The sequence below is a fragment of the Tachyglossus aculeatus genome, chromosome 14 (assembly GCF_015852505.1).
Source record: "Tachyglossus aculeatus isolate mTacAcu1 chromosome 14, mTacAcu1.pri, whole genome shotgun sequence".
In the NCBI taxonomy this organism is placed as follows: domain Eukaryota; kingdom Metazoa; phylum Chordata; class Mammalia; order Monotremata; family Tachyglossidae; genus Tachyglossus; species Tachyglossus aculeatus.
Window position 1 is genome coordinate 29,302,606 of NC_052079.1, and position 12,047 is coordinate 29,314,652.

The following is a 12,047-nucleotide window of genomic DNA, read 5'->3' on the forward strand; positions in this document are numbered from 1 at the left end:
AAAGGGGGAGATGAGGCGATAACAGGAGGGAGCCATAGAGTCAAGGGAGGGCTGTTTCAGGCTCGGGGATACACGAACGTATTTCAAACCAGTGGGAAAAAAAGCCACTAGAGACTGAACAGTTGAAGATGGCAGTCAGGGAGGAAAGAAAATAGGGGACAAGTGTTTTGCCATAATGAGAAGGGATGGAATTGGAGTTGCTGGCATAAGGCAAGTGGAGGAAAGTAGTTCAGAGTTTGGGCCACATTCCAGCAGACCCTGGAGCTTGAGATGTCATGATGGCTCCTAGAGGCCAGGTATTGTGTCCTTTTCTTCTGTGATGCTCTTATAGATATTCCGAGGGTGGTGATAAAGACCCTTCACGAATATTGAGATGTTGCTGGCAACCCCAAGTGCTCTGTTCTTCTGCTGCTGCTGCTTTCATTTTGTGGCTCTAATAATAATTATAATAATTGTAGTATTTGTTAAGCACTTACTATGTGTCAAGCACTGCTCTAAGTCCTGGAGTAGATGCAACGTAATCAGTTTGTCCCACATGGGGCTCACAGTCTCAATCCCCATTTTACAGATGAGGGAACTGAGGCACAGAGAAGTGAAGTGACTTGCCCAAGGTCACACCGCAGACAAGTGGCAGAGCCAGGATTAGAACTCATGACCTCTGACTTCCAAGCCCATGCTCTTGCCACCTGGTTCTAATCCTGGCTCTGCCATTTTTCTGCTGTATGACCCTGGGCAAGTCACTTAACTTATCTGAGCTTCAATTTCTTCATCTGTCAAATGGAGATGAATACTGCAAGCCCTGTGTGAGACAAGGACGGCATCTGACTCGATTATCTTTTATCTACCCCAGTGCTTGGTACAGTACCTGGCCCAGAGTAAGTGCTTAGCAAATATCGATCAATCAATCGAGCTGACCTTGTTTCACACTCAGCACATATCTGGAACCAAGCTGACTTTGCTGTCAAAGGAAAAGGAAAGCACTTGCTTTGAAATAATGCATCCTGGAATGGCCTCCCTGACATCCATTCCATCCAATTTCAGCATTTCACTCTGCATATTTCTCCTTCTCCCTGACCTCTAGGTTCAAGGGCATACGTTATGATTAAGTGTCCCAGAGATGGAATGGTAAGGATAAGAGCAAGCAGTGTGGCTTAGGGAATAGTGCACAAGCTTGAGTGTCAGGAGCACTTGGGCCCTAAACCCAGCTCTGCCACTTTGCTGTGTGACCTTGGCTAGGTCATTTATCTTCTCTGTGCCTCAGTGACCTCATCTGTAAAATGGGGATTAATAGTGTGATCCCCATGAGGGTCATAGACTATGCCCAACCTTAGCTTGCGTCTACCCCAGCAATCAGCATTGTGCCTGGCACTTAGTAAGTGCTTAACAAATACCTGAAGAAAAAAAAAGGGGGAAGGGGGTGGGACCCTGGATAGGAGTGAACATTGGATTGCTGGGTTTTTCCCCTTGCTGGAAAGGCAAAGGAATCTGATGGCAGGGAGAAGAAAAGAAAAGGGTGATATGAAGGATGGACTCAGTGGAAATCACTGACAAAATGAACTCTCTCACAGGAGGAAATGTACCATGTTTTCACATCCTGCTCGGACTATATATGCATGTGTGGGGTGTTGATGTTTATTGCTTTTTTTGCCTCTTTTTTCTAGCTTGAAGCCACATCTCCAAAATCAGATTTTCATGAATCCTTTGTTGCAGCTGAGAGCCGATCTGAAGGTCAGTGCTCTTTTTCTCTTCCAACAAGCCAACAAGAGGGATTAAATTAATCAATCAATCACTTGTATTTATTGAGTGTTTACTCTGGGCAGAACACTGTACTAAGTGCTTGGGAAAGCAAAATACAATACTAATAATAATAATGATGGCGTTTATTAAGCACTTACTATGTGCAAAGCACTGTTCTAACTGCTGGGGAGGTTACAAGGTGATTAGATTGTCCCACTGGGGGTTCTCAGTCTTAATCCCCATTTTACAGATGAGGGAACTGAGGCACAGAGAAGTGAAGTGACTTGCCCGAAGTCACACAGCTGACAGTTGGCAGAGCTGGGATTTGAACCCATGACCTCTGACTCCAAAGCCCATGCTCTTTCCACTGAGCCATGTTGCTTCCCCAGCCACGCTGCTTCCCCAGCATGGAATACAACAAAAGTAGCAGGCACATTCCCTGCCCTGGATGAGTTTATAGTCTGGAGGGGGAGACAGATATTAAACTGAATAAGTAAGTCATTTAAAACATATAATTTTAAGATATGCACATAAGTGTTGTGGGGTTGGGGTGGGGTGGCCTTCAAATATCTATAGGTCACAGTTTAATGGTCATAGATCAGATTGAGGGATTAAAGGGAATGAGTCTGTGATAACAGAGATTTGCTCCATCTGAGATGGAGAAACATGAGCAGGGTGTTGGACTCTCAGAAGGCCCTCAGAGAATACTTGCTGGTGATATTTGATATCTGATGCTGCCACCCCATCATAGTGTGGGCCAGGTGTAGCAATTCAGATCTGATTGAAGTAGCACTTTTGTGTTCATTTCAAAGGATGAGAAAAGGATATAAGAATAATAATAATAATTATTATGGTACTTATTAAGCACTTACTATGTGCCAGACACTCTTCTAAGCACTAGGGTAGATACACGTTAATCAAATTGGACACAGTCCCTGTCCCAAATGGGGCTCATCCTCTTAATCCCCATTTTACAGGCAAGGTAACTGTGGCGCCTGTCCCGCTGTCGACCCCCTGCCCACGTCCTCCCCCTGGCCTGGAATGCCCTCCCTCCACACATCCACCAAGCTAGCTCTCTTCCTTTCTTCAAAGCCCTACTGAGAGCTCACCTCCTCCAAGAGTCCTTCCCATACTGAGCCCCCTTTTTCCTCTCCTCCACTCAGCCCCGCCGCCCTACCTTCTTCCCCTCCCCACACCACCTGTATATATGTTTGTACAGATTTATTACTCTATTTATTTACTTGTATGTATTTACTATTCTATTTATTTTGTTAATGATGTGCATTTAGCTTTAATTCTATTTGTTCTGATGACTTGACACCTGCCCACATGTTTTGTTTTGTTGTCTGTCTCCCCCTTCTAGACTGTGAGCCCACTGTTGGTTAGGGACCGTCTCTATATGTTGCCAACTTGTACTTCCCAAGCACTTAGTACAGTGCTCTGCACACAGTAAGCGCTCAATAAATACGATTGAATGAATGAATGAATGAATGAATGAAGTGACTTGCCTGAAGTCACAGAGTAGACAAGTGTGGTAGAGCCTGGATTAGAACCCAGATCCTTCTGACAACCAGGCCCATACTCTATCCACTAAGCCAGGGTCAAATCCCAGCTCCGCCAATCGTCAGCTGTGTGACTTTCGGCAAGTCACTTAACTTCTCTGTGCCTCAGTTACCTCATCTGTAAAATGGGGATTAAGATTGTGAGCCCCCCGTGGGACAACCTGATCACCTGGTAACCTTCCCAGTGCTTAGAACAGTGCTTTGCACATAGTAAGTGCTTAATAAATGCAATCATTATTATTATTTTTATTACGCCACACTGCTTCTCACATATGCCCAGTCATCAGAAAACAAGTGCCCATAAACCTCCCCACTGAATGAGCCTAGGGGCATGTATTGCTCCTTGTACTTGGGTGGAGTGGGGCCATTCCAGCAAGTTTCTCCTCCTTCTGCCTCATTCCATTGGCCTGAGACATCACACCTTTGTCCATCCTCATCATCTCACCGCCAATCTCCATTTTCAATCAGGCCGGACTGAGAAAATGCAGTGGACTTCTACTCTTGTGCCACATCAGAGGGAAACTGTCAGTCATCCTGTGCTTCTGTGTGTCAACCTGGGAAGATGGTGATGACAGCGATAACAATAGCAATAATATTTTTTAAATGCTTACTATGTGCCAAGCACTGAACTAAGCATTGGGGTTAATGCAGTATATGGAGATAGGACACAGACAGTCAGTCAGTTGTGTTTATTGAGTGCTTACTGTGTGCAGAGAACTGTACTAACCACTTGGGAGAGTAAAATATGAGACCCATGCAATGTGCACAGTGAGGCTACAGTCTAGAGGGGGAGACAGACATTAACATAAATAAATAAGTTAGGGATTTGTAAATAAGTGCTGTGGGGCAGGTTGGATGGTGAATAAAGGAAACAAATCAGGTTGATGAGGAAGGGATTTGAAGAAAAGGACAGGAGGGCTTAGTTAAGGAAGCCCTCTTGGAGGAGATGTGCCTTCAGGAAGTCTTTGAAGTGGGGGAGAGTCATTGTCAGATATGAGGAAGGAGGACATTCTGGGCCAGAGGCAGGATGTGGCAAGAGATGAGATAGACGAGTTTGAGATACAGTGAGTAGGTTAGCATTAGAGGAGTGAAGTGTGCGGGCTGTGTGAATTGCCCCCAAAGCAGAGGGGAGCCATATGAATGCCTTCCACTCCCCACAAGTCCAATTCTAGAAGGGCAGTGACCTCTATGGCCCCCGTGGAGTTGCCACCCCTGGGGCCGTGACAAAAATCGTTTATCACCCTGATTCATCAGAGTGATAAATTGAGGATTTCCTTCCTTATAGCACTTGCCAGTGTGGAGGAGGTGAGTCTGTGTGCAACGTCTGCCAGATTTTCTCACTGCAAAGTCTGCGGCTTGTGCATTTCTGGTTGGTGTCAACGGGGGTTTGGATTCTTCATATGGGAACTTAACCTTTCAGTTGCTTGGAGGAGGCTAACCTTTGCTCTGCTTGCATGAGATTTATATTTCCCTCTTCCCCCTCTGGAGTCCAATTAGAATGCTGCAGTGAAACATTGGGGAGCATAATGGATGAACTATTAAGTCACTGAGGTCTGGTAAATGAGGTTCAGATTGGGTGGGAATCCTAGCTTAAGGCTTTGCTGTATCTTTCCTATGAGGACTGAGAAATTCCGGAAGACAACTACTTTTGTCTTGCAGGTTCTTGCACTGGAGGATGCCTTAATGGAGCCATTTGTTCCCGGAAAGGTACATGTGACTGCCGGACATTTCAGGCCCTGGGAAAAAGGTGCCAAATTGGTAAGTTCAGACAATCCAGCAAAATAGGTGGGTGAACATTTATCCTGAGAACTGTGTGGCAAGCGCACTGAATACTTATTGGAGAGTTTACAATCTCAGCTAAGTAATTTAAAAGCAATGTACACATGAATAACTATCTTCTTTGGGGTAAAATCCCTAGCCTGTCTTAATTATTTGATAATCTTTTTCTGCCTTAGAAAGTGCCAAAGCACAAGTACTGGGACATTTTCTTTTCTCATCTTTTATCCACTGAGGTAGTGATTCCTAACACATCATTATTGTATTCTCCCAAGTGCTTAGTACACAGTAAGCTCTTAATAGGTACCACTGAATGAACAAATGAATAAATTACTTGCTAGTGCTTTGGATGCACTAGGACACTAGGATAAACATGACATTTCAGAAATCGAAAGGCCCATAATTGCAACTTGGGAGAAACAGCATGGCCTACTGGATAGAGCACAAAGCAGGGAGTCAGAAGGACCTGGGTTCTAATTCTGGCTCTGCCACTTATCTGCTGTGTGAGCGTGGTCCAGTCGCTTAACTTCTCTGTGCCTCAGTTATCTCATCTGTAAAATGGAGATTAAGACTGTGAGCCCCATGTGGGACAGGGACTGTGCGCTTACTACGTGGAGAACTGTACTAAATGCTTGGGAGAGTACAACAGAATTAATGGCCATGTTCTCTGCCCAAAATGAGCTTACAATCAGAGGCCTATGTTCTGCCCTTGGTGATTAGGGCTCATTAGTTGGAAAATAATCTCTAATATTCTATACAAAGTCTTGTGTAGAATAAGACGTAAAATCTAAGATGCAATGAACTGTTCTCTGTACTTCCAGTTACATAGTATTGTTCTTTAAAATAAATTGCTACTTACCTTTTCATTTTTCTACATTCCTTCTAGTCCCCAACATAGGGAAGAACAGAGATGGAATTTGCAAAACCTGGGGCCAGTACCACTTTGAAACATTTGATGGTATATACTACTACTTCCCAGGAAACTGTTCCTACATTTTTGCAAAGGACTGCGGCCATTTGGAACCTCAATACACTGTGTGGGTAAGTGAAAGATGACAGAGTTTAAAGTTTCGGGTGATAACATGAGAAGCACGTTAGTGGAAAGAATCACAGGCCCAGGAGTCAGAGGACCTGGGTTCTAAACCTGGGTCTGCTAATTGTCCACTGTGTGACCTTGGGTAAATCTCTCCTTCTCTGTGCCTCAGTTTCCTCATCTGTAAAATGGGGATTCAACGTCTGTTCTCCTTCCTACTTAGACTGTGATCTCCATGCTGGACAGTGATTATTTCCAACCTGATTAACTTGTATTTACTGCAGGGCTTAGAACAGTGCTTGACACATAGTACATCCTTGTGGCTGGAGAAGCAGTGTGCCTTAGTGGAAAGAGCACGGGCCTGGGAGTTAGAGGTCATGGGTTCTAATTTTGACTCCACCACTTGTCAGCTGTGTGACTTTAGGCAAGTCACTTCACTTCTCTGGGCCTCAGTTCCCTCGTGTGTAAAATGGGGATTAAGACTGTGAGCCCCACTTGGGGCAATCTGATAACCTTGTATCTAACCCAGTGCTTAGAACAGTGCTTGGCACATAGTAAGCACTTAACAAATGCCATCATTATTATTAACAAATGCCATAATAATAATAATAATAATAATAATAATAATAATAACAGTAACAATACTATGAAACTTATATGGAACAAGGCAAATCTCCCAAATTTTACAAAGAAACTAATTTAAAAATGAAGTTTAAGTATGAAAGTTACATGTGCAAGAAGGAAGTGGAGGATTACTCTGGGAAAAAAAATACATCTCTGTTAAAAATGTGTGAAGCATGATGCTTTCTGCTTCCCACAACAGACTTCTCTTTTCCCACATCTTTCCAAGTTTGTGTAGGAGGTTTTTTACAGGAAGCAGAGCAGTTGGGCTCCTGGCAGAATTGATGAGATCAAGTGCTCACAACTCTGCACCTTTCAGACCCTGTCACCCAGCTGTGCTGATTTTTCCAGAGCCTGGTATTTTTGCTGTCTGAGCAGAAAGAAAGGCACACATTTTCTTTAAAATAAGAAGCACTTTTTTCTAGTAGAAAGAGCACAGGTCTGGGAGTCAGGAGACCTGGGTTCTAATCCCAGCTTCCCTACTTACCTGCTATGTGACCTTGGGGCTGTCACTCAACTTCTCTGTACTTCAGTTTCCTGGTCTGTAAACTGGGGAGTTAAACTCTTATTCTTCTTCTCCTTTTGACTGTGAGCCCCAAGTGGGACAGGGGCAGTGTATGATGTAATTGTTTTGTATTTTCTCCAGGGCCTAGCATATAGTGAGTGCTTAACAAATACCACAATTGTCATTTCTTCTGCAAGTTCTCAGGGAAAGTCTCTGCATATCTAGAGAACCCTGATCTCACTTTATTCAGGGATTACATTCCAATCCCAAGCAATACTTTTTTAAGTGGAAAAAAAAGTTTAGAAGTTTTTTTTCTTGTTTCTATGATGAATCTTTGAGTTGAAGCTGCCTTTATATGACTGATTCCCAGAAACTCCCACACTGTAGCCAATTGAACTGTCAACAGTGCATATTACAGTCCAAAAAAAAAGGCAGTGCCTTTGAAATGGATAGTGAAGATGTGATGGATTTGAATTTCATATTTCAGATCTTTCTATTGGCTACAAAAAGGTTTAACATCCCTTACAATTCAAGTACATAAATAATTAACAGAATCACTTTTTGAGGCTGTAATGATAATAATAATAAAAATAATGGCATTTATTAAGCACTTACTATGTGCAAAGCACTGTTCTAAGCACTGGAGCTTTGAAAACATGGATTTCATGTTTTAAAATGAGAATATTGCGTACTATAAACCCGTAACTTCCAAAGTGGGTGGTACAAAGTGCCCCTTGTTTCCCTACCATGTAGTTTCTCAAAAAGGAAAAAAAATTGCAAAGGTTGAATTACCCAGATCTCCAGAACTCTGAGCCTTTTCTAGCAAGCTGGCTGTATCCAACACCTTTCATGGTAATTCTGAATTCTCAAGATCTTTAAGACTTTCTAGTTGTTACATAAATGTCTAATGAAAAGAATCCAAGATTTTATAAGTATTTATTTTAAAAATAAATTCTTCTTGATTACAGCTATATCCTGATAGCACTCTTAACTGAGTCCATGAGAATAAAGTGTTAAATGTAAGCAGTAATGGTGTTCGTTAAATACTGACTGTGTGCAGAGCCCTATACCAAGCAGAGCTTCTCATAATAAATAATCCTATGTGCATTAATGTGTTTCAAAGATTTAAAAAATTGGCCCAAATAATGCAAGTATATTAAAAATGGTGATTACAATCCACTAAATTGTAAATTTCTTGAGAGTAGGAATTGTGTCACCTAACTCTTTAAATTGAACTCTCTTAAGCATTTAGTATGGTGCTCTTCAAATAGTAAACATTCAGTAAATACCATTGCTTGATTGCAACACAAAAATATAGTTTCAGGAATAAATAGTAATATAAATATGCACCAATAATCAAAAACTTTCTGTAGGTTTTCACATATGTAAATAGTAAGCTTGTTGTGGACAGGGAATGTGTTTGTTTATTGTTATATTGCACTTTTCCAAGTGCTTAGTGTAGTGCTTTGCACACAGTAAGCGCTCAATAAATACAAATGAATGAAATTTCAAAATGTTGTCTTTTACATCCTATTAGCAAAAAGACACCTAGGACTAGCATACTAAATAAATCTTCCATTACCTAATGTTAAATTTCTATGGGCTTTAACTACTTTATTCAAGTCAGCCAAAATACTTTGGAGATTGAGAGCTGAGAGGAAAAGATTTGTTTAAGATAAATTTTGTGAAAGAAATGGGAATTAAAATTCAACAGTCCTATCAATCCAGAACACTAAAACAAGAATGTTGTTATGGGGCTCCTTGAACTAGTTCTGTGAAAACATAATCCTGTTTTTTAGTAGCTAAGTTTAAAGTATTTTAATGTTTCTGTATTTGCTATTCCTATCTCAAGGTTCACAACAATCCCAACTGCCAAGTGTCAGGGTATTCTTGTCATCGGTCTGTCAGCCTGTTCTTTTCAAGTCAAGAAGAAATAACCATTTCTGGTCATGAAGTAAGAAAGAGAGGAATCAGGTGAGATATTAGAAAAGAGACATGAAATATCTCACACAAACTACTGTCCTAGGGCCTTGTAATTTTTCAATAACTCACATGCAGATTGAGTCCTACAAATGCAAGGATTCTCTCCTCCAAAACTAAGTACTTGGAAGACAACAAAAGATTTGGTAGACACTTTCCCTGCCCACAATGAGCATACAGTCTAGACCTTATAACAAATAGCAGAAATAACAATTATTATAATTGATTATAATAATAATAATATGAAATCCCCTCCTTAGCAAAGTATAATAGCTCCTTCTGTCTTTATAGTGCTTCTTATCAAATACCCCCAGTGTGTTACAAACAGAGAGTTATTTGCAGCTTAAAAGAAAATAATTTAGCAGTGAAACCACTTTCTCCTATGAGAACCAAATGGTTTTTGAAAGTTGTATCATTTTACAAGTATTTGTTAGTTCTATTTAAAAGAGTGTCTATGATGGCTTCTGTTTGATTTTTGCAGGTTAATGTTACCTCAAACAATTGGATATGTTTTTATCGAGAGATTAGCCAACTACATTTTGGTGAAAACTACCTTTGGTTTTTCATTAGCATGGGATGGAATCTCTGGCCTTTACATCAAACTGACTGGAGAGCATAAAGGGAAACCTTGTGGACTGTGTGGAAATTACAATGGTGATCAGAGTGATGATTTGGTAAAGCAGAATTGTAAGTAAAGAGAATAGAAATGCATTTATTCTCTGAAGAAAGCCCTCTCCCCTTCCTTGTAGGAACTGTGGTTTTAAAAGATCAGTATTCTGAAAGGACTTGGAGAACACTGATTAAAATTGATTGGTTTCGTTTTCCTTCTATGATTACGTTAAGTGAAGCTTGAGTAGAATGGAGTTTCTATGTCAAACTTGAAAATCTAGAGTCACTTTATATTTGATTAAATTGAACCCGAGCATTGGAAGGATTTTGGAGCATAATTACTGGCAACCAAATTTAATAAGATTATCTAAAAGGACTGCAAACTGATAGCTTCTATGAAGATAATGTAATTATTAAAACAACCCAAAGACAGCATAATAGTAATTTAGAAGGGTAATATGTATGTGTATTGAATTATCTATTCATTCTAAACCACGAGCTGTCTTTTGTTTAGAGAATTCTATGTTTTCCAACTCCCATATACCACATTAATTCCCACACTATCTTGGATCACTTAAGTTATAAAGATCTGAAGTGTAAATGTATAAATGAACTGAAAAGCAGCTTTAACTTGAAACCTACCCTTGAACTTAACTGAACTCAACTAGGGGAGTAACTTATGCTAGTTCAGTCATGTTCTAATAGGTTTTCTTTCAAATGTTTTCTCCCTTGTAACAAACCTCAGTGACCTATCAGGGAAATTATCCTACTTTCCAAACAAATCTTAAGAAATGAAAGCAGCAGGAGCAAAAATATTATTGAAAATATTTTACTTCAGGCCAACTACTGTTAAAAAGGTTACTCATTTCTCTCCATATCAAGCAGTAGAGACTGACAATTGGTTTTAAGGCACTTCATGAGCTCTCTTCCTCCTACTTGTCAGCATTCTTCTTTTGCCAAATCCTAGCTCCTATTCTTTATTCTTTCAATCTAACTGGTTCACTAGGCTTCTTTCCTCTCTCTCCCATCTTCAGCCCCTTGCAGATGCCTTTCCTCCAGCCTAGAACTAGCTCCCCCTTAAAATATTCCAGACCACAGCTATCTCCAAAGCCCTTCTGAAATCATGTCTCCCACAGAAGGCTATCAATCAATTGGTCAAGCAGTGGTATTCATTAGCACTGTCTGTGTGCAGAGCACTAAGCGCTTGAGGGAGTACAATAGAACAGAATTGGTAGACATGTTCCATGCCCACAAGGAGTTTACAGTCTAGAGGACAAGCTTCAGCCTATCCCCAGTCAATTTTTCTTTTGCTCAAGTTAAATTCTCCAACTCTCGCTTTGGCACTTCTGTGACAAAAGTACACTTCTGTACTTATACCCACCTCTAGCACTTCTGTACATATCTGCTGTCCATTCCTCTCCGTCCAAACTTTCATCACATAGGTCCAAGCCCTTACCACATCCCAAATCAACTACTGCATTGGCTTCCCCTCAGACCTTCCTGTCTCCATGCTCTCTCTCACTGCCTTTTCTCTGCTGCCTGGAAAGAAATATTTTTAAAACATACTTTCACCTACATCTACCCACTCCTCAGGCACCTCCAGTGACTGCCCATTCCTGTCCACATCTAGAGGGCTGGGGATGGACTGAAGACCAGCCTTAGAAATGATTTCTGACTAGGGTTTCAATTTGCCATGGGAATTTACAATCTGAAACACAACTGAACAAAATACCGTGAAGATAAATGCATGAGACCTCATAAAGTTGAGGAGGAATACAAATGCCCACTACACATGATGAACGGCTATGTATAAAAAAGGCAAGGAAAAGTCATGGGGCCATCATGGATGTGAAGCTTACATGAGCAAGCAAAAATAGATACATATAAATAGGAGTACAGAATGAAGGAGATATGAGCTAATTCTCTTTTTATTCCCATGCCCTTATGTTGTGTTGTGTCCCTGTGTGTATATTTGTTTGCATGCGCCTGTGGCTCTCTCTGTGTGTGTGTGTGTGTGTGTGTGTGTGTGTGTGTGTGTGTGTGTGTGAGTGAAGTTCTACACTCCAAATAAGGATGTAGAGCTCTCAAAAAGATTTCCAAGACAAGCCACAGTGACGATTAATATGGCTGGAAAATACGAAAAAAAAAACCCTTTATGATTCATCTGGAAAAGATGTTTCAGACGTACCCAGGGATGTTACCTAGAGGAGAGAGACTAGTTAAT

At 40.9% G+C, this 12,047-nt stretch overlaps 1 protein-coding gene across 1 annotated transcript in view; it reads left to right on the forward strand.

Annotated features, from left to right (window-relative positions):
• OTOGL (otogelin like) overlaps window positions 1-12,047 on the forward strand; it is a 158,357-nt gene that overhangs the window by 18,350 nt on the left and 127,960 nt on the right. The window contains exons 3-7 of the mRNA XM_038756063.1: window positions 1,662-1,728; window positions 4,959-5,057; window positions 5,962-6,116; window positions 9,087-9,208; window positions 9,696-9,901. Coding sequence (XP_038611991.1) covers window positions 1,662-1,728; window positions 4,959-5,057; window positions 5,962-6,116; window positions 9,087-9,208; window positions 9,696-9,901 — 649 coding nt within the window. The remainder of the gene's footprint in view (window positions 1-1,661; window positions 1,729-4,958; window positions 5,058-5,961; window positions 6,117-9,086; window positions 9,209-9,695; window positions 9,902-12,047) is intronic.